This window comes from Gouania willdenowi, chromosome 7, assembly GCF_900634775.1.
Source record: "Gouania willdenowi chromosome 7, fGouWil2.1, whole genome shotgun sequence".
Taxonomy (NCBI): domain Eukaryota; kingdom Metazoa; phylum Chordata; class Actinopteri; order Blenniiformes; family Gobiesocidae; genus Gouania; species Gouania willdenowi.
Window position 1 is genome coordinate 25,860,972 of NC_041050.1, and position 21,255 is coordinate 25,882,226.

At 38.7% G+C, this 21,255-nt stretch overlaps 1 protein-coding gene across 4 annotated transcripts in view; it reads left to right on the top strand.

The window, feature by feature from the left end:
* acot7 (acyl-CoA thioesterase 7) overlaps nucleotides 1-21,255 on the top strand; it is an 85,473-nt gene that overhangs the window by 16,972 nt on the left and 47,246 nt on the right. For 2 of the 4 annotated variants that reach the window (XM_028454080.1, XM_028454082.1), the window contains exons 4-7: nucleotides 13,133-13,224; nucleotides 13,298-13,412; nucleotides 15,344-15,364; nucleotides 15,530-15,616. In XM_028454080.1, the coding sequence (XP_028309881.1) occupies nucleotides 13,133-13,224; nucleotides 13,298-13,412; nucleotides 15,344-15,364; nucleotides 15,530-15,616 (315 nt within the window). The remainder of the gene's footprint in view (nucleotides 1-13,132; nucleotides 13,225-13,297; nucleotides 13,413-15,343; nucleotides 15,365-15,529; nucleotides 15,617-21,255) is intronic. The other 2 variants (XM_028454081.1, XM_028454083.1) reach the window with 2 other exon arrangements.

Below are 21,255 nucleotides of genomic sequence, written 5' to 3' on the forward strand. Positions count from 1 at the left end.
TATTGATATTTTTGTCGACTAATAAAAAATAAATATAATTTTGGCACGGGATGAAATCCAATCAGAACTCATGTGATGATGTGGTCGTGATGATGTGGTCGTATGCAATGATCAGAGGTGTAAAGAGTACTGATATATCCTACTCAAGTAGAAGTACTATTACTTGATTGAAATTATACTCAAATTCAAGTATAAGTAAGTCATATATAAAGTAAAAAGTAGTTCAATAAAATAGTACTCAAAGTAAAAATTACTAGTTACTTTCACCTCCCACGTTTATTTTTAGTTAACAGTAAACATCTCGTGTATAAACTTAAAAAGGAAGAGATGAAATCTTGCAAAATTGGAACATTTATTTTTCCACAAAATACAAGGTTTGTCAAAATGTAAAATTATTTTTGAAATAAAATTACACCAATGAATTCAATTCAAAATTAAAAAAAAAAAGTTCTCAGGCTTTATGTATAGCTGCTATGTTTATGCACTCCAAAACAGTGCCATGCCATATGCCATGTGGGTAACAACATCATAGGGAGAAACCACAACCTGCACCAAAGAATATGGCTGGGCTTTGATCAGAAATGGCACAACTACGAACATACTGATTATGTTCAATGTGCCTTCATAAAATGCTGATTAAGAGACTATGAAACAGAAATTAAATATATATATATATATATATATATATATATATATATATATATATATATAATTTTCTCGGTAACATTGTGTGAAGAAATGTAACAAATGACTTTACTTCTTTTAAAACGTACAAGTAAAATTACTAATTTTTAGATATACTCAAAAAAAGTAAAAGTACCCATAATAGCAACTTAAAAACAGTAAGGTGAGTTCTTGTAATCCGTTACTTTCACCACTGGCATTGATCACATGAAATTTGTCTGTGTGTATTTACAAAATATCAAGTTGATCATTGCCAATCAAACCTTTAAAAAAATTCTTAAACTCTTATCCTTTATATTTTAGTCAACTAAATCGGTAACAGATTTAGTCGACTAAAATCTTAATGTTATTTAGTTGACTATACCTAGACTGTAACTGAAATAGTCCTGATGACTAAACCTAGCTATGTACACACTTGGTCTACTGTGTGTAGATGAAACGTGTGTGTTTTCTTTGGGCCTCATATTCCAGTTTGTGTAACTTTTTCAAAGACAGATGTGAGCAGATGTGGACATTTTGCATAGTTTAACGTGTGTGTATGGATAGTGTGGCGAGTGTGTTGCCGTCTTTGTGCACTTCTTAGCATGTGTGGCCCTTTAATAGGTTCCTGCAGGGCCGAGGGGGAAGAGAAGATAACGGGAGCAGACATTATTTGCTTCTGTCATGTCGACTCAGCGTCAGGCCTCACACACTGTGGCTCAGTCAGACATGGACGCCTAGTGGATGTAACTGCACTCACGCTCCCATGCTAAACATGCACCTATCCTGTGTACACACACACACACGCACACACACAACGCAGACACACAGCTGCATTGTCATAATGCGCTTATAGTCAGATGTTTTTTTCAGCAAAATATGAAAAATACATGGAAATAATGTAAGAAAATGATTTTATTGATTGCACATTTTGAGATGCACTTTGTGAACTTTGAAGCACAAGTGTGCGTCTGTGCAGCCATGCATGCTCACTGTAGCGCTTTGCACATGCTCATGCACAGGTCTTGTATAATATATTACTTTTGCATGTATTTTGCATTTATGATTTTTTTTCCAAGTGTGTGTATGTGTGTATGTTGTGAGTCAGTCAAGCAGCATCTCGTCAGGTCGTCAGGCAGGCCTCAGGGTGAGGGAGCCTACTGTGGGGGGGGGCTGCACGTGCACGCTCCCAGTCTGACCCACGCACAAGAAATGCAGATTAACAAAGGCCTACACACACACACACACACACACACACACACACACACACACACACACCCCACACACACACTTTGAGAGCAATGCATTGTGGGATAAGGCTTAAAATACTGTAAGCGTGACATACTACTTTCATCATCCTGTGTATTAACACGCACACACACACACACACACACACACACACACACACACACACACACACACACACACACACACACACACACACACACACACACACACACACACACTTCTAAAATGTATTATTGAAGATGATAACTGGATGTCCAACCTGTTGAATGATTGATTGATATGTTTTTATCCGTATAAGCTATAACTCTATTTTAAAAACAGCATAAAGAAATTATTCTTCAGACGTATGTTGATGAATAATTACCACAAGGTGCTGGTTTGTTATTTGGATTAAAAAGTTGCAGGATATGATAGACATATTTGTAAAGGATGTATAGGGAATGTTTTCTGAGTATTATATTGAATGGATTGTTTATTCAAATGACAGTTTTCAAAATAGTTAGAAATTTGAGACAATGTTGACGTTCCAGTTAGGAAATATTGAAGGAATTAAAGGGGTAGGTTGGGCCCTATAAAATCCATTTCATTTTTTTTAAAATTTTGTTTTATTTTTTTCCAAATACTGTGTTTTCCGCATTGATTTTAAAAAAATTCTGTAATAATTATTTCCTAGAAAACATTAGTTTTTAACTCCTATGAGGAAACAAAATAAAAACAAAGCCATAATTACAAAAATCCATGTCATAAATAAAAAAAATATTTTAAAATAATGTATAAGATACAATTAAAAGGTATATTTAAGTTGTAGTGACATGGAATATTCTGACTGCTTTTTAATTATTTATGTCTTAAATGTATATATATATATATCAGAGCAGCATTAATGTCACCCAATTTGCCCTCAGGGATCAATGGTTTACTGAATCTGAGCAGGTTTATTGATTACATTTTGATCAACTTAAAGGTATAGAGGAGGATTTTCTTGAAGTTTAGAAAAGAAAAACCCCCTCCACTTTTAAAAAAAATGCACATGTGCAACACTCTACCTGCTCCCAAGAGGGAACGCCTATTAAATGTGTGCGAGAGAGCGCGCACGAGCCGAGTTTTCCTTGTGCACAGCTCTATTTACAAGTTGGTGTTTGCATCGCTCATACAAGCTTGCTTTCCAAAAGAAGATTTGCACCAAGTGAGAACGGCGAGCTTCAATGAATGGCTGAAACTGTAGTTCACACTTGAAAGTGCTCATGCACAGCAAGCCAAAACCAGCAAGAGGCGAGCACATACGACCTTATGTCAGAAGGATTGACAATTAGGAGGACCAATAGTTTTGATGATCCATCTGGAATTTGAAGCCAAAATAACATCCTCTACAATCTATCTATAAAAGCAAGGAACGTCTGCGTGTGTGTGTGTGTGTGGAGCAAATATCTCCCTGACGCAGTGTCTGATTGACCTGAAACTTTGTCAACGGCTTGTGCATACCCTCAGTGTGTACATCTGTAATTTTGGAATAATTTGGTCATTCAAAAACCAATTTAAAATTACCAATCCACACTGTGGAACTCCTGTCAAACATTGTTTTAGAACACTGATGACGTCATCAAAAGTGATTTCATCAGAGTTCCAAGAATGTTCAAACTGATGATGTCATCAACAGTGACTTCATCATCAGTCTTCTATTCTATTTCAATGCTAAGCTAATGCAGTGCGACGCTGTCTGTCCACGATAACTTGAAAAGTTATGAATGGTTTTTGATTAAATTTTCAGGAAATGTTGATAATGGGTCAAGGAACAGCTGAGTACATTTTGGTGATGTTCTGGCTATCAAAATAAAATGTATAGATACATACATCCCATTCATTTTCCCATCCACACTGTGGAACTCCTGTTAATGTCTATGATTACATACCTCCGACAGGCACTGTACTAGTACCTTTAATTTAAATTATCCTGATGAACAACTTTATCCACAGATCTTCTGTAGCAGTAATGAGACGTGTTATTCAAACACTCTGAACAGGTGAAGCTGATCATGTTTTCACGGAGTGCTGCTCAGCGCTTCACGAGAAACGGGCGGAGTTTCACAGACACATCCAAGTTAAGCGGGCACTGGTGGCTCCGTATTTTAGAGTGAGGGTTGAGTTGCGTAGTTTTTTGGCAGTTTAGACAATGTTTGAAGCAGCCAGGAGGACGAGAGGGGGCGGGCGGTGCACCTAATGACTAATCCCTGGAAACCTTTTTCCCTTTAAAAAACGTTTTTTGCCTCATGGTGACGGATGATCAACGAAACGCTCACACTCACTCCTGCAAACATTTTAACACACTGATTATCCTAAATTGTACCTTTTTGGGATATCGGAAGGAACCAAAAGACCATGCTTCTGCATGACCTAAACTCAAGGAGAACATGCAATCCTTGCATAGAAACCACTCAATCTCTGGTATTAACCACCACATCACGCAGTTGCCTCTAGGATTTGAAACCCTGAAATTCCATGAAAGTAAACTTGTTATTTTATATTGTACACCTTAATTGCATTAGAGCTGCAGAATAATTGTAAATAATATTATTGTGCACAAAAAGTTTGGCATTGGCAGAGGAGATTTGGCCAATTTTTTATTCAATTAAATTCAATTCAACTTTATTTGTATAGCGCAAAATACAACAAAGTCATTTCTAAGTGCTGAACAAAATATAAAGTCCATAGTAAGAAAGAAAGAACCCAACAAGAGCCACACGAACAAGCATTTAGCGACAGTGGAAAGAAAAAACTCCCTCTTTTTTATAGGAAGAAATCTCCAGTGGAACCAGGTTCAGAGGTGGCAGCCATCCACTTCGACTGGTTGGGGTTAGTGAACAGAAGAGCAAACAGAATAGGATAGTCCATCTGAGTGTTCCAGACTAGTTGAGTCGCGAACCATTGATCAGTCCATCCGAGTATTCCAGACTAGTTGAGCCGCGAACCACTGATCAGTCCATTCAAGTGTTCCAGGCTAGTTGAGCCGCGAGCCATCAATCAGGAGCCGCCAGCTTCAGCATCAAGACACCTGAAACAGAATAGAGAGCGGAGGGCGAGGATAAGGCACAGACTGCAGGAAAAACATGATACACTATGATACACTCGTTCCTAGTTGTTAGGTTAACATTAAATGTGCGCAACCCACATTTTCAGCTCTGCTGCTTCCTGTACCTTACAAATGTGGAACCACAAAGCTGCTGGTGAGGATCAGATTAAGATATAATTTAGGACTCATAGATCAAAAAATCGAAGATCATTTGCTCTAAAAAATATGTAAAAGGTTGAAATTGCCACTTGAAAGTTTGATTTGATCTCCACTGTAAACACTTTCTTATTGATGTTGTCAGAAAAGTTTCGTGCATTGCACTGTCAGATGTTGAGTCCCATAGACCGATGCATAGAAGCATTTGAAATGATGGTAAGAATTAAGTAAATACACTTCTATGCATCAGTCCACATGACTCCACATTCCACAATGCAATGTGCGAAACTTTACCAATTACCATTTATCTGATATTTTTAGTCTTCAGCATCTTTAAATAAACAGGGAAATAAACAGGCTTTCCAACCGTTAGATTGCCTAGGATTGTGTACACCAAGGAACTAATGTACCAAACACAAATTGTCCTACTTTTTGTACTTTTTTCGTTACATAGACATATATGATGTCCAATAGCCAATATTGTGCATCATTATCTTGATCGGTTACAAACATCCTGTACACCATGTGAGAATATGATGTATTTTTTCACCAAAAGTCACAAATAAAAGCTTTAGAATACGGCTTATATACATTAAAGTTGTAAATGGTGGTAATGATAACAAATTCCTGTGGATTTACCCATTTATTTTAATGGCTCCTGTGAAAACTTGGACAAAGACGTGCGGTTGATCAAGTTGTGATGTCTTGGAGGTGTTTAGGTTTGACTGTTTACTTTGACTTTCCCTGGAGTCTGTCAGCTGTGGAAAAACTTTTTGCACGTTTTTCTCGACAAGAGAGACAAGTGTAGAAAAATATTCAGCTCTGAGTTATGGACACTTGGAAATAAGCAGTACAGTGTGAAATGAGGGGATGAACTACACTTTGTTGTTGTTAAAGATCCATTCCTAAAGCTGCAGTTGTGACTCAGTTTAATCAGTTCCAAACAGGCTGTGATATCCCTTAGTGGGACTGATGTGGGGTTCGAGTTAATGGAGCCTTGGCTTGGAACAATGGAAAATCTGTGTTTTTGATCAGAGGGACGAAGTACCGAGAGCGATCCTCGGCACTGCCTCAAAGGCTCACACGTGATGTTTAGGAAAAGATTAAAAAAACAAAAAAACAAAAACATGTTTTCCCTCCACAGAGGAGGCCTTAGTAATAGACAGAGAAGGGGAGCAGAGTGTTGACCGTGTATAAAAAGGCGATAAATCAAGGGAAACTGCTTGAGGTGAAAGAAATGAATGAGGCCGACGCGAAGACAGCAGAAAAGAGATGAATCATCAATATCTCACTTCCAGCTGGGTTTGAAGGTTCTACAGAGCCTGCGAGAACATAACACACTTGAACACACTGTTTTTCATCATTTTTCCTGTAAGTAAGTGAATGTATGAGGTAGAAAGTAAACCTTTTGTCCCTAAAGTTAATTATTTATAAGTAGCAGAAATGGGTAGTTCCAAGTATTCCATCATGTCTGCACAGTTTATTTGGAGAGTTCTCATGTTGCAGTGTTCAGAATTTTTTACTTAAAGCTGCTGGAGATGCAGTATTCTTTTTATCAGAAAAGACATATTGGAGGCCTGCGTAAATTGAAGAGCATTTGCTCGGAATAATATGTAAAAGGTTAAAATTGATCTCCATTGTAAACACTCCAACCCCCAATTTCCACGTGATGCGGCTCCGCTGCGTTACGTCTCTGCTGCGCCACCGGAGCTGATAGGTTTCCACTTTAGTCTATGTGTTAATTTCTACCGGTTCCGCTGCGGTTCTTGTCTGCTCCTTCCCAGCTGTGGCAGACCGGTGCCCTCCGTCAGAAATCGAAGCCCTGCGTATATCTGGCGGACACCGGAGCAAGACTTTTATATAAATATCGTGAGAACTCCTCTGTCTCAGTCACAGTCGTCCAACCGGTGTACACTGTGGCGCATTCAAAACACAACCATTGGCGATTACTGGACGGCGGACAGCGGAGAAAAACCGGATTCATGCCGGAGACATATCCAGTGGAAACCCCGGGTTAGAAAACTTTAGCACATTGCGTTGTGGGGAAGTGGAACAGCGTAGATGGACGCATAGAAGTGTTTTTATTTCATTCTTACACCTTATGATGTATTGATTTGTGAGGTCTGCACTATGTCTTTCTGATAAGGAAAGACAAGTGGATTCATTTCAGAGATGGGCAACTTTCAAATCACAGCAGGGGCCACAAAAATCAAATTTTCTGATCTGAGGGCCACATTATCAACAAGCTATGTGTATTGGATTTTTTAATTTATTTTTTGTTTTTAATTTGTTTGAATAAATAATTAAATAATGTCATTTTGTTTGTCATTCTGTATATTGATGTTTTGTGTTTTTTTTATTTTGGTGTTTTTGTTGTCGCTTTGTATATTTTTTAATTGTTTATTTGTAGTTGTTTAATGTGTTTTTGAAATGATTTATTCTGCATTTTTGTTGTCCTTTTTGTGTATTTGTAATTCAGGATGTTTATGTGAGTCATTTTGTGTATTTTTGCTGTTTTTTTGTGTACGTCTTTGCCATCTTGTGTGTTTACTTTGGTACAGTAGCTGCACCTAATAGATAAGATCAGTATATATTCCCTTTTGATGTTACTATTTTGTGGAGGTTTGGGAAACTCAGCCAACAGAAGGATCTGCTAACTGCTAATGTGGCTAGAATTGGTGAAGTAATAGTGAGTTTATGTTATTTTTGAGTGCGTATAATAGCACGTTTCCATTGGCTGTATCGGCTCTACATGGCTCCGCACTCCTCGCATTCTGATACTGTTTTTCTAGAGCATTTCCATTGAGCGCCAACCTGACATGCCAAACTGCCAGACTCCACGGATTCCACTTTTTTACTGCCATCCTCACAAGATCACAAACAAAAATCACTGGTGGCCAAATGCTTCCTCTCTGTGCGTGAGATAATGACTCTTCGCTGTAATGATTCTCAGACCCAATCAGTGTCGGCTTTGTGCCTACGTCACATTTTCAGACCAGGGCTGCTTTTTGTGGAACCTAAAAAAAGAATGTGCAAAAAAGTAGCACCAGGTACCACAGAGGAGGTACTTTTTCCCAGGTAATAAATGGAAAACAATGGGAGTCACGTCCGGAAGCATCTGTTCTTCACTAAATCATGCTTTATTTCATTTATTTAAATTTTTTTTACCTGGACTCCAATATCTCAATATCTTCATCTGGACATTTCCAGGAAGGCTCCACCTTGTAACATGTGCCAGACATCACATGTTCAGAGGCCCCATGGAGTCCATTGATGGCTGCATAGGCAGGAAAAAGAGGTTCTACACACGATCAGCTGGTGGTCATAATCCTATGGCTAATAGGTGAATCATTAAGGAATATTCTAATTCTGATTGGCGTGTTAGAGTTAGATTAGACTGGATCAGAGGATGTATTAGTCCTCCTGAGGCTCTAATTTATAATCACAGGCGTTAGATTAGAGGACACCGTTTGGGAATTTGGCTGTCCATCATAAAGCTGGGAAATGCACACTGTACATAAATGTGATTACTGGTAATTGAACTAATTTAAATGTACTTTTTTACCTCTGTTTTATTCATAAGCAGTCAGTTTAGGAAAATAAAGGTTGCTGGGCGTCTGGCAGGTGCCATTTGTCTCAGCTGTCATCATTTGATAGCTGCAGCACTTTCCTATTCATTGTGCTGTATTTTTTCAAAGCTGCCAACTGATTAACCCTGAAATGCACAGAGTCAGAGTGAGAATAGATGAGCTCGTAGTAGTTCATGGCGTTTGGAGCCAAATGTATGAATCCTAACGAAGTCAGCCAGCTGTTCTTCTCTAAACCCAATTTTGCAACTGTATTTGGTTTTCTGAATCAAACATCTAATTGGAAAGGATGTATGCAATACTAAAACCTCTGAGCCAGAATATCTTTTCTTTTGTTTTTTTATCAAGCCTGTGCGTGTCTTTAAGGGCCTGTACTACAAAGCTGGATAAGTTTATCCTAGTTTTCTCTATATTAGCTTCACCTAACCTAACATTCATCATCAGAGAGCAGCTGTACTACGAAGCAGGATATAAACAAATTCACTCAACCCAGGTGATTTCAGCCCGACTACGTGCGCACTCCAGTGGAAGGGGTGGAGATTGCAGCGTCAGCCCAATCACAAACACAGAAAAACAGGGCAGACTTATGTCACAATTGAGGAATAATTCTTTAAATATATGAATAATTAAAATCCATAATTCTGACCAAAAACAACACTCTTGCTGCAGGATAAGCAGGAAGAAAAGAATACAGGAATTAATGACTGTTAATGAACATAGTGACCTTGTCTGTGACTCTGATGGTACGTTCACACCAAACGCACTTTGGGTGTCAAAATCGTGCCTCACACCCGTAGTTGAACGCTCTGCACTGTGATGTTTGAGGGCTATAGAGAAGTGTGGTTGAATGGAGAATAAAGTTTGGAGTTGAACATGCTGCCTCCGACTCATTGGCTGTACATTATTCAGAGAGTGGCTTGGCTTTATTTGTGCCTCTGCGCCGTTTCTTGATTCACCAGAGCTGCGCTCGGATGAGAGTCGCTTTCAGCGCTACTTCCGTCTCTCTCCCGTGCTCAGTTTGAAGACCCGCATGTGCACTCGCATCTCCTATCAGGACACCAACTACAGGAGCTCTATGACAGCAGAAGAGCGCCTGTCCATCTGTCTCCGCCTCCGGTTAGTGTTTTTTTCCCCTAATTTTTCTGAATATGTCACGGTTGGGGAACGCTCCTGATTGGTCGACGCGCCGCGATATGCCCCAAAAGTTCAACAATCCCAACTCCAACTTTGGCCGTGTTGGAGGCACCGGACCCACGTCAAAACGTACTGCAACTGCCGCGCGTAAAGCTTTAAAACGCGCTGCACAGCTGGACCTCTGACGCTCAGCCTACACCATAAGGTGGAAAATATTTGTGTTTTATACAGCCGGTATTATCTTCCAGGACTGATGCTCTCTGTTTTTTTTTTCCCTGCTTGCTCTCGGATGCCCTCTCCCTCATTTTCCCTGCTTGCTGCTCTTTTGTCTTGTTTTGTCTTGTTCAAATCTAACTGGAGCCTCTATCAGCATCCCAATCCTGAATCTAATCATGGAATTGATTATCTGGTCTTTCTTCGCTTTTGGTCAAATTTCTCTACTAGAAGGACTGGCAATGGGAGAGTTCACAAGTCCTGAGGATGTGGAAGACGTCCACCACCAGATTGGAATGTATGATATCGGGTCTTATGCTGATTGGATCTGGCATTTTCCTGAATTATCGCAAAAAATTGGATTACGTTGGCAGCACTATTGGAAGCCGCAGTTAACGAAGAAAGGAGCCAAACTCTCCGAACTCTCTCAGATGGATTCCACCGTGGAACTTTAAGAGGAGGATAGTTTGTCTCACAGGATATGGCCACACTATTGGATCACTTATCGAACTGACCAGGAACAGTAGGGCTGGCAGCCATGTTATGGCTAGCCCGTCTCAAAACACCTTCTCTATTCTCATTCGGCCCCCCCGAATGAACAGCCTGTGCTCTGTTTTCTTCTCTCTAAACTCTCCAAGGACGGAATGTTGATAAGACGCTCTGACCTTTCCCTCACTTTTCATGTACACCTGCGTCCCGGCTCTGCCAACGAAGTCTCGAGGTCATCTCTATGTGAGAGTCAGCAGCAGAGTCTGAGTAAACAGGCTTATCTCAATGAACACTTTCACTCCCCCTACATCACTACATATCCTATCTTTGTCACCGTCTCCTCTGGCTCCAACCCTCCTCCCTCCCAGCGGTTGGGCAGTAGGAGGCGCGCCATAAGGGCAGTGCCACACTGTGGCTGAGTTGCGAAATACCCATCCTAAAGACCCATCCCCTGTGCTAACGTGCTGTTGTATTGAATTGAATGTTGTGTTTGTGGGTTTCTGTCGCAATGTTGCTGAAGAGTTTTTTTCATGATCCCAAACTCTGCCCCTTTCTACAAGGGCCTGGTTTGGTTTTTGCCTTTTTTATCTCTTCTTCCTCCCCATTGTTGTTATCCCATTTCTCATCTGAATAAGGGGCGCCGCCCTTGTGGCGAACCGCAGTTCTCCCGCTCCTGTGCATCCATGTTATGATTGTCTTTTCATGTTTTCTTGGACGGGATGAAACTGAAATGTAATTTTGTTGCTCTGTAACATGTGCAATGACAAATAAACTCAACTCTAACTCTAACTCTAGAAAAAACATTAATGAATGAATGAATTTATTGGTCTCAAAGTGCCCGACGCACGCAGGTTATATCAGTTGACTAATGTAGGTCAGTCCATCAGATAAAAATCTTTATCTTTCTGATGTCATCAAGTAAATGAAAGGATTGCATCAATGTCTAAATATTCTCTGTCTCCTGTCAGCTGTCAGATCAGATCCACGCAGTGAGTGATCCTCCTTTTTTTGGGCAGGTCGTTTTCCAAGAGAACTGATTGGTCAGAGGGCATGGCCTTCATACTGGCTCAGATCCCAGCCAGAACAAAACCTACTCCTGACCATCTTAGCCGTTCAGCCTAAGTTACCATGGTGATTTAGCCCCGTAAGACGTTAGCCAGCTTCGTAAGACAGCACACATGAAATAAGTCTCGGAAGTTAGCGCGATAAGAGGAAATCAAGCTTTGGAGTACAGGCCCTTGGAGTTTTTGTGTAGCCGCTTCGTAGCGCAGGATTTCTTACCATTCTGAATTCTGTCATTTCCATGTTTTTCAAACGAATGCAATACTTACGGTGGCATGGAATAAAATTAAGATTAAATAAAATTAAATAAATCAAATAAAACAAATGAAAATATGTAAGATGTATAAATCAATCAATAAATAAAATGAAGGAATACATAAAATAAAAATAATCAAATCAATCAAAAAATTGAAATGAAAATATGCAAGAATTTGAAATTGGCCCTTGTAAGCTTGTTTTGATCTCCACTGTTGACTGTTTTTTTTTTTTTTTTTTTAATTGTCATAAAGGTTTCCTGCATTGCATTGTAAGATGTAAAGTCCTGTGGACAGATGCATTGAAGTGCTTTTACTTCATGATTTTTTTGTATTTGTTTGCCAGACAAGGAGGACGGTGATATTCTCTTGACACCTTTTTTTGTTCTAGTTTGTTCCTGGTATTCCCCATTACATCACCTCACACTTCTATATTCTTGTGGGCAACTTCCTGGTTGCTGGCAAAGGCAGTGGCTAATAGGAGGAGCATTTGAAGCCTATGGTTGTCAGGGAAACGAGGCCCCACTGTCCTTATATTTTTAACTTGGGTGTAAAATGTTTCTTCATTCAACAATGTACAAAGTCTGGTGCGTCACTGACTGATCATGTACGCCACTTTCACGTCGACAGCTCATGGATGAGATGACTGAAGATTTTTGTTCACCTGCTCAAGTAAAAGATACCGTAATAGTTCTTCCTATGGGTTCATCAGAGCTTTGAACCTCCCTGATGGTTATTTTTTATCCTTGTATCAACTCTAAATGATCTTTGAGGCTTCCTGTGCAATAACAATACCACCTCAAAATAGCTCTTCTTTCCATGTGTTGGAAAATTAAGTGCAAAAATGAAGAGATATCACTATGACAACCTCAGCGCCTGATTGCAAGGTGATGTGACTTCCAGGAGTTTTGTCTGCTGTTCTTCTGCATTGGAACTGTTTCCTCCTCAGAATGTTCCACCTACTGCAGCACATGTACATACTTAAGATAAATGAGTTGGAGGATAATTCATCTTTATTTAGTTCCTCAAAAATGTCCATGTCAAGTTCATTAAATGGACGGATCTGTTTGAATCTGAAAAGAACATTTTGGAGAAAGAAAAAAAATCACTTTTACTTTTTTTGCTTTGTTTATGACTTTTTGCTGAAATATAAACAAAAGTATCTTTTTGACAGCTGCCATTTACAAAATGTTTACTTCTGCGTTGTAAAAAAAAATGGAAAGTTTATTTGATAACATTTTTCATGAACCATTTTTCAGGAACCAAGAAGCTTTCCAACAAGGCAGCGCTGTGGTATGTCCCATGTTCCCTGGAGAACGTAGAGAAGATCCTGGATGTGCCACCCATCAAAGTACAGACATGTTTCTCTACCTTCATATCCACCTACTTGCATGTGTATTTACACTGTATATATATATCTTTAGTACACCAATGCAGAACAAGAGGAGGAAGGCAGGAAGCGTTACGATGCGCAGAAGCTGGAGAGAATTGAGACCAAAGCAAGAGCTGAAGAAATCCTGGCACCCTTATTAAATCCAGGTAACCTCATCAAAATCAGTGACCCTCTGTATATATTTGTTTGTCTATATTGTGATTCCAGATGTTATAGTAAGGAAAATTACAAAAAGAAAATCGAGGTTCTTGCTTTTTAGTTCTAAACTTTCTCTTGGGATTAAAGCCATTTTTTGTTTTTATTTTGTTTCACAAATTAATGTAAAATCCATAGAGAACCCAATAATGAATAGTTTTCTACTCAAGACCACACTACCTGAGACCAAGACTTGCTCAAGACCAGAATGCACCAAGACCAATACAAGACCATAGAATCCATTTTAAAAACAATCAGAGGGTTCAGGGCCGCCCCTCCCTACACGCAGAACGCTCTGCGCTCTGTAGTAAATAATCGTTCTCAGGTGACAAGCTTTCTACAACCGTTGAACTATTTTCAAGCCTTAACAGCGATTAATTCATTGTCATTTTATTTTTCAAGCGTCATATAATAAACAACATGGTCTCTGCATCGAGTATGCACGTGCACGTCAGTCACGTGTCTCATGTTTGTCCACATTGAAATGGGTCTATTGGCTCCCCAGACCATAATCAAACATGACAACCAATGAAAACTCCTCCTGCTTCATTTACACTATAGTTCACTAGTGACCATGTTACCTCAGGAAATGCAGCATGTTAATGTGAAAGTGCATCTTAGTGTGTACCAGGAACAGTCCTTACTAGTTAACTGTTTAGGGTCTATTGTGAACTTACATGTCAACTAGTGAAACTTCAAAATTGTGCTAATTTCTATCAGATTCTGAATGGATGAAAAAGGCACGTTCACGTTTCACGTTTATTTCTATTTAATATTTAGCTCTTTATCTTTTAATGGTTGATTTTTTTTCATAGAGCCAAACTACTGTATCTATACTACGTTACAGCACATTGTTTAATTCTAATAAGGGTTGTCAAGTTAAATACATGCTGTTATATGATCATTTTGTACAGATAATAAATTAGTGATGAGATGACTTCAGGGCACTGGGACCCAAACTCGATTAGGGCCCCAATTTGGTCACGGGCAGCCCCGACAAGGTTGAACAGTTAAAGAACATTCTCTCTTTAAAGATGCAGTCCGCAACTCTCAGATCCCTCTCTCCCCCTCCCTCCCCGCTGCTCTCTTGTACTGCCTCCAAAAGTCCCACCTTCAGAGGAGCTAACAAGCTAACAAGTCCGACAGCAACATCAGAGTAATATAACATGCTCTGTTAAAAGCATATTACTGCAGCGCTTCTCTATCTCAATGTGCACAAACCTCAGCAGCAGCAGCAGCAACACAGTGTCACTTACAGCAGCCACACGGAGGCTACTGCGCACACATGAACAACACATGCACCACAGAGTTCTAGTGTAACAATTACAAATCAGACATAATGTAAATCAAGCAGCAGTAATTAACTTTCAAGCAGAAAAGTCACCAATTCCGTCTTCTACTCCTCCAGACCATACACTGTAAAAAAGACGGCGCTACAGCTCCGGGAAAGGGGCGGGGACTGTGAGCAACAGCTGTCAGACAGTCTATCAAACACAATCCTGGCTCTGATTGGTTCTTTTTGCTTGGTCGTGGTGCATTCTGGCAATCTGCCAGAGGCTGTAGGAGCAGCAGGGCAGACTCAATGAGTCTGTTTTTTTTTCACACAAACAACTAGTTTGATGTAAACCTGTCCTTACATAGTGACAGCTTTAGCAAATATGACAAAAAGTCACTTTTATAAGAGTTGCAGACTGCACCTTTAATTCTAGTTTAAAAGAAAAAAAAAAACATAAAACAGCAACATTTGACAGATAAAAACAAGGATTCTGCACCTCTTTCAAAGGACAACATGCAAAAATCTCAAATCTTGACAAATTTGTTCAACTATATTTTTGTATTTATCAAATGGAATGTTTAATGTCATTTTTTCTTGTTGGTTAAGCAGCAGATGCTTCACCCAAAGGTATGTGAGATTCTTAATCGCAAAGTCTGTCAGAACGTTTACACTGTAGTTTCAGTTTCTGGCTTTTGTTGTCATGTGCTTTAAACAAAATTATAATGTACTTTATTTCTTTTTTTAAAGCCTGAGTTAACGTTGACTGTGTCACCCTGTGCATGTGTGTTCTAGAGCCGCACACAGTGGACTTCAGCCAGTCCAGTTTGATCCATTTGGTTGGCCCTTCGGACTGCACAATGCATGACTTTGTCCACGGAGGCAAGTGCTTGTTTATTCATTTCATTTCAAGATTCATTTTCTTTCTCTCTGTCTGCCAGTGTATTGGGGAGTCAGTCTTGGGGGGCTCTTTTAGTAAAGCAGACTGATTACGATGATTAAAATTGTGGCTAGATTTAGCTTCCCTGTTTGCTCACTCTAATACAATACAAGACAATAAAACTTTTCTCCTGACAACAATGTGGATATTTATATGTGGGGATTTCTGTTTCTGTATTTTTCTTTTGTTAAACGGATCTTTTTTTAAGGGTTATCTTCTTAATTCTTTAGGTATTATAGATTTAGTTTTTGATGTTGTATATGTGCAAGACAAATGCAAAGTCTTTTAAAAGATTATTGAGAGGGAGTATCTTAGCTTATAGCCACTCTGTGAATGGGTTAGGCATTATGATGATAGATATTGTAACACCTTACATGTATCTATTTTGTGTGACTGAACTATAAGGTTGCAAATAACAGCCGGTAAATCTACAAAGGAACTTAAACTCAGGAATTTGGGGAATATTAAAAACTATTCAAGGGAATTGATTATTGGAATAAACCAGAATTTCAAAGTAATTTTAAATAGCTAGCGTTCATGCAAACTATTATTACAATTAAAAACACAACATTTCATAACAGATGTATTTGTAAGTAGATCTTTGCAATTATTGTAAACAAAGTATTGTGAGCAACTTGTTTTTTTTTTTTTTAAGACTTTCAGAATGTAATACGACATTGTATTAAATCACAGCGTTCTTCCTTTTGCACAGACTTATCTCATCACTTTGAATTATCATAAGAGTGTTCTGGTTGATTCTGTGGCATAATCAATTCAAAACCATTTAGAAAGCTTCAAAGTCTCAGTTTGTGTGAAATATTCGTATACTAATAACATTTGTGCCGTCAAATGATTACATTTTTAAATTGCGATTAATTGCATGATGGATGATAAAAGCGATAAAATATTTGTGTAATTGTGTAAAAAGTGTTTTAATTTTAGCAATATTTAAGTGTTTTTTCAAAATTCAAGCATTTTCATTATCAGTTTTTATTGAACTATTGAGATTTTGCACATTTCCAAGGGTAATAGAAATGCAGCTATTATCAGCATGGATTCTCGTACTTTCTAACATTGATGTCAATGCTTGTTTTGATTTACAGGTCCATCCATTAACTCCCTTTACTAAAGCCAAGAATGATCCTTTTCCCATCAGAGTGTCACGTACAGCTGCGTTTCAATTAGTGCATTATTAAGAAAAAAACACTGTGTAGTAAGGATGTGGAGAATAATCTATATACGAATCGGTATGTAGATACAAACTTGGGCGATGCGAATGTATCGATTCATTCAGTGTGCATTGGTATAATTAACAGATTAAATCAAGGTGCATCGGTCACTGCGTGCTTGCATCGGTAAAATCAATGGTTGTATCGATTTTTTTCATCCATCCATTTTCTGATGGGGCGGGGTGATTTTTTCGTTGTATTTCATTGTATCCTGTGTTTCGGAGGCACATTGAATGCACCATCACTGCTTCGCATTTTGTTTTGAACACATTTCTACTGCAACAAAACCAGGAGGTCAGTGAGAGCAGCCGCAGCAGCTATAGAGGAGATTCAAATCAGGCATAGAAAGATGGTAAACTGAGGATTCACATGCTTACTGTGTAGTTGTTGTTAAGTTGTTCAGCAATAATTATGTTAAATTGAAAAATGTTGAGATTTTATTACTAAACATTTATTACCACACAATTACACACAAAAGCACAGACAGTTGGTACCGTTGAGTACCGATATCAATTCCCCCGGTACAGATTATCAGTACCATATGGTTCAAATGTGAAAGGTAGCTGTCTCTTTAACAGCAACATTTGTCATTAAAAATATAAAATTACTCAACCCACCAATCTACATATCTCTGAGGAGTAGAAAACCTGACTTGGTTAAATGTCCTATTGATATGAAAACTATCAAGGCATTGAATTATTTTAGCAGTAATTGCTTTAATTCATATTTTAGGTTCATAACCCCCTGTAATTGAGAGATGTGATGCTGAGAGGCCTATTCAGAGGCTGCTTTTACTGCGTTGCTTCAACTGTTCGATTTCTGTGTGGTTTGCACACACGTGAAGCACAGAGTTCATCGGAAAGATCAGCGTGTTTAGTATTCCAGGCAGGCAGCGAGCAGACGCTATGGATAGTATGGAAATCCTGCAGGGAGGAAGATAAAACGGAGCCGCCTACAGTAAACACGCAGGGGGACAGATTTACATTCAGAGCAGATTGAAGGATGGAGATAGAGGCGAGGAGGAGGAATAATGAGTGATTGATGGGTTGGTATTAAGAATACAAGACAATAAAACTTTTCTCCTGACAACAATATGGATATTTATATGTGGGGATTTCTGTTTCTGTATTTTTCTTTTGTTAAACGGATCTTTTTTTAAGGGTTCTCTTCTTAATTCTTTAGGTATTATAGATTTAGTTTTTGATGTTGTATATGTGCAAGACAAATGCAAAGTCTTTTAAAAGATTATTGAGAGGGAGTATCTTAGCTTATAGCCACTCTGTGAATGGGTTAGGCATTATGATGATAGATATTGTAACACCTTACATGTATCTATCTTGTGTGACTGAACTATAAGGTTGCAAATAATTGCCGGTAAATTTACAAAGGAACTTAAACTCAGGAAAAACTAAAAGCTATTCAAGGGAATTGATTATTGGAATAAACCGGAATTGCAAAGTAATTTTAAATAGCTAGCGTTCATGCAAACTATTATTACAATTAAAAACACAGCATTTCATAACAGATGCATTTGTAAGTAGATCTTTACAATTATTAAAGTATTGTGAGCAACTTGGTTTTTTTTAAGACTTGCAGATTGTAATACGACATTGAAAATCAAAAATGTGACTCAAAACTCAATACCTTTATAACCAAAAATCTCAAAAACAGCACCACTGATACCAATAACTGCCCCTGAGGCACAAACAGTGTAGGGTTTGATCTAAAAACAACAAAAAAGTCCTGTCCAAAACTTTTTCAGGCAAAGGACTCTTCCTAAAATCTATAATTCCCAGGTATATATATATATATATATATATTTCTATTTATTTATTTTTTTTAACATTTTTATTTGCATTTTACAACATACAAACACATTACAAATGTCAGAAAGTAATCAATTAATTCATTAATCCCCATGGAAGGTTTCCAACTTTGACAATTCCTGGAATTCTTCAACCCTGACTGGACACATACTTGTCTGCATCGTTGCATAGTTTTGTTGCACTTTATAATTACCTACTGACACCACTATGTGTGGAATTGATGGGAAAATATGAAGTATGAGAACAAAGATGAAACTAAATGACTAGAATGAGAAGTGGAAAAGGAAAAGACTGTCACAGGAACATTTTTCCTTTTTGGCCTTTAAAATAGTGGAATCCCTTTATGACAATAATATATATGCTGCACATGCATGGAAGTACGTCAGCTAAAGCGCTGTCTACGCACTGCCCTGTTTTCATAGTCTGCTTTCCTTGTTGTTTTCCTCTCTATGGATTTAATCCAGATTTAAATAAAAAAAAATAAATACAAGGACTTTAGAGGAAATGAAAAACAAATCACAGAGGCAAAGATTAAAGGCATAACAATGATTAAAATGAGAGCATATCCATATTTAATACTTTTGAGTTAGGGTTATCTAATGTTCCAAACTCAGGATGTATTGGGCTGTGTTTCTGCTGCAATCAGCAAAAGCTAGATGCTTTGAATTAGTTGAGGTGTATTATTTGTGGCTGGATGTTCCAGCCTATTCAATTGAGGTCAGCTTTACAAAAGGTCCAACAAAAAGACAATGTAATGAATAAAGAAGAGGTGGGATGGTATTTTGATAAAAAAATATGTGATTTAAAATAAGTTTAAAAATAAATTATGGGACAAGCGTGTGTGGCTTACACACACACAAACCAGAGCCATAGAGAAATAGAGTTGCGTCAACTCTGTTCACTCTAATGGTTCAGTTTTTTCACAGCAGTGGAGGTTCATGCAGACTCACATTTGTACCCCGGAAGTAAACAGTTCACTGATGAAGCCTATTGAAGCCAGAGCAGAGAGAGTTTGTGATGCATTTTTGAATGGTACGATGTTTAAATAATCATATTGGATATCATTAGGGTGGCCAAGCCTGCGGGGCTTAGCATAAGCATAAGGCTAAGCATACGCGGTTCCTAGGACCAGCGGTGCTTGGAACCCTATTGTATTCGTTAGGATTATTATTATCCAGAACCCCCAGCTTACCTTGGATGCAAAAAGTCACATGTCCGCCAGCAGGTGGCGCTATAAAAAGGTCAACAAGTTTTGGCTTCGTTTTGGCCCATAACTCCCACATCATATGTTGCACATTCAAAAACTTCATATCCACAGATTCCCTGAATAGCAATGAATCACTTGGGCTAGGCCACGCCCATATCCACCTTTTGTTGGAGCAAAATCACGAAAACTGGAAAACCTACTTTTTCAAACTACTCCTTGGGATCAGCGCGAAACTTGGCAAGTAGAGTTTTCTGTTGGACCTGATCTAAAGTTCAGCGAATAATTTTGTTCTGACAAAATATACGCAAATTATTAACTAGTAAAATTTTCTAGCTAGCTAAAAAACACCAACTGGTGCATATCTCGGTCATAATAAATGCTAACAACACCAAATTTGAGATCCTTGGTTGCCATGTGACTGTGGGGGTATGTGCCAAATTTTAATAATGTAGGTCACTAGGGGGCGCTGAAAATAAGAGATATTTATATCTCTTAAAAAGCAAGACCGATTTTTACAAAATTTGGTGGGTATGACCTTGATCGCTCTTGAGGCCATATCTCAAAGTTATTTGTGATAGGTCAAAGTGGGCGTGGCTTATTACATCATAACATATAAATAAACAAATGTTTATTTCAGCTGAATTATTATATTGAGGGCTGTGAAATTTACAGGGTAGATATAGAAGACCACACAGACCACCCATTCCAAAAACTGCGCCACTAGGTGGTTCTATAATTGCAAACACATTTTGGCCTCTAACTCTCACAATATAATTCACATCTTCTTGATCTCACTGCTGCTTTCGACACCATCAACCACTCCATCCTACTCTCCCGCTTAAAGTCCCTCCTTAATATCACTGGCGATGCCCTCACCTGGTTACAGTCCTACCTCACTAACAGAAAACAATTTATGTTCATCAACAACTGCTCCTCCTCTACTGCCCCCCTGACCCAAGGAGTCCCCCAGGGCTCTGTGCTTGGTCCTCTCCTCTTCACCATCTACCTCCTCCCCCTCGGTCAATTCATTCGTCGTCATGGTCTCCGTTTTCACTGTTACGCCGACGACGTCCAATTATACATCTCCACCAAGTCTATCACCCATGAAACCCACTCCACACTCTCAAACTGTCTTTCTGATATCAAAACATGGCTCCAAGAAAACTTCCTGATCTTCAACAGTAACAAATCAGACATACTCCTCATTGGTCCAAACTCCCTCACCCAAACAGCCTCTGACTTTCACCTCACCATTGATAACTCTACCACCATTGATTCCCTGTGTCCCGCCTCTCAGTGCCGTAACCTTGGTATCATTT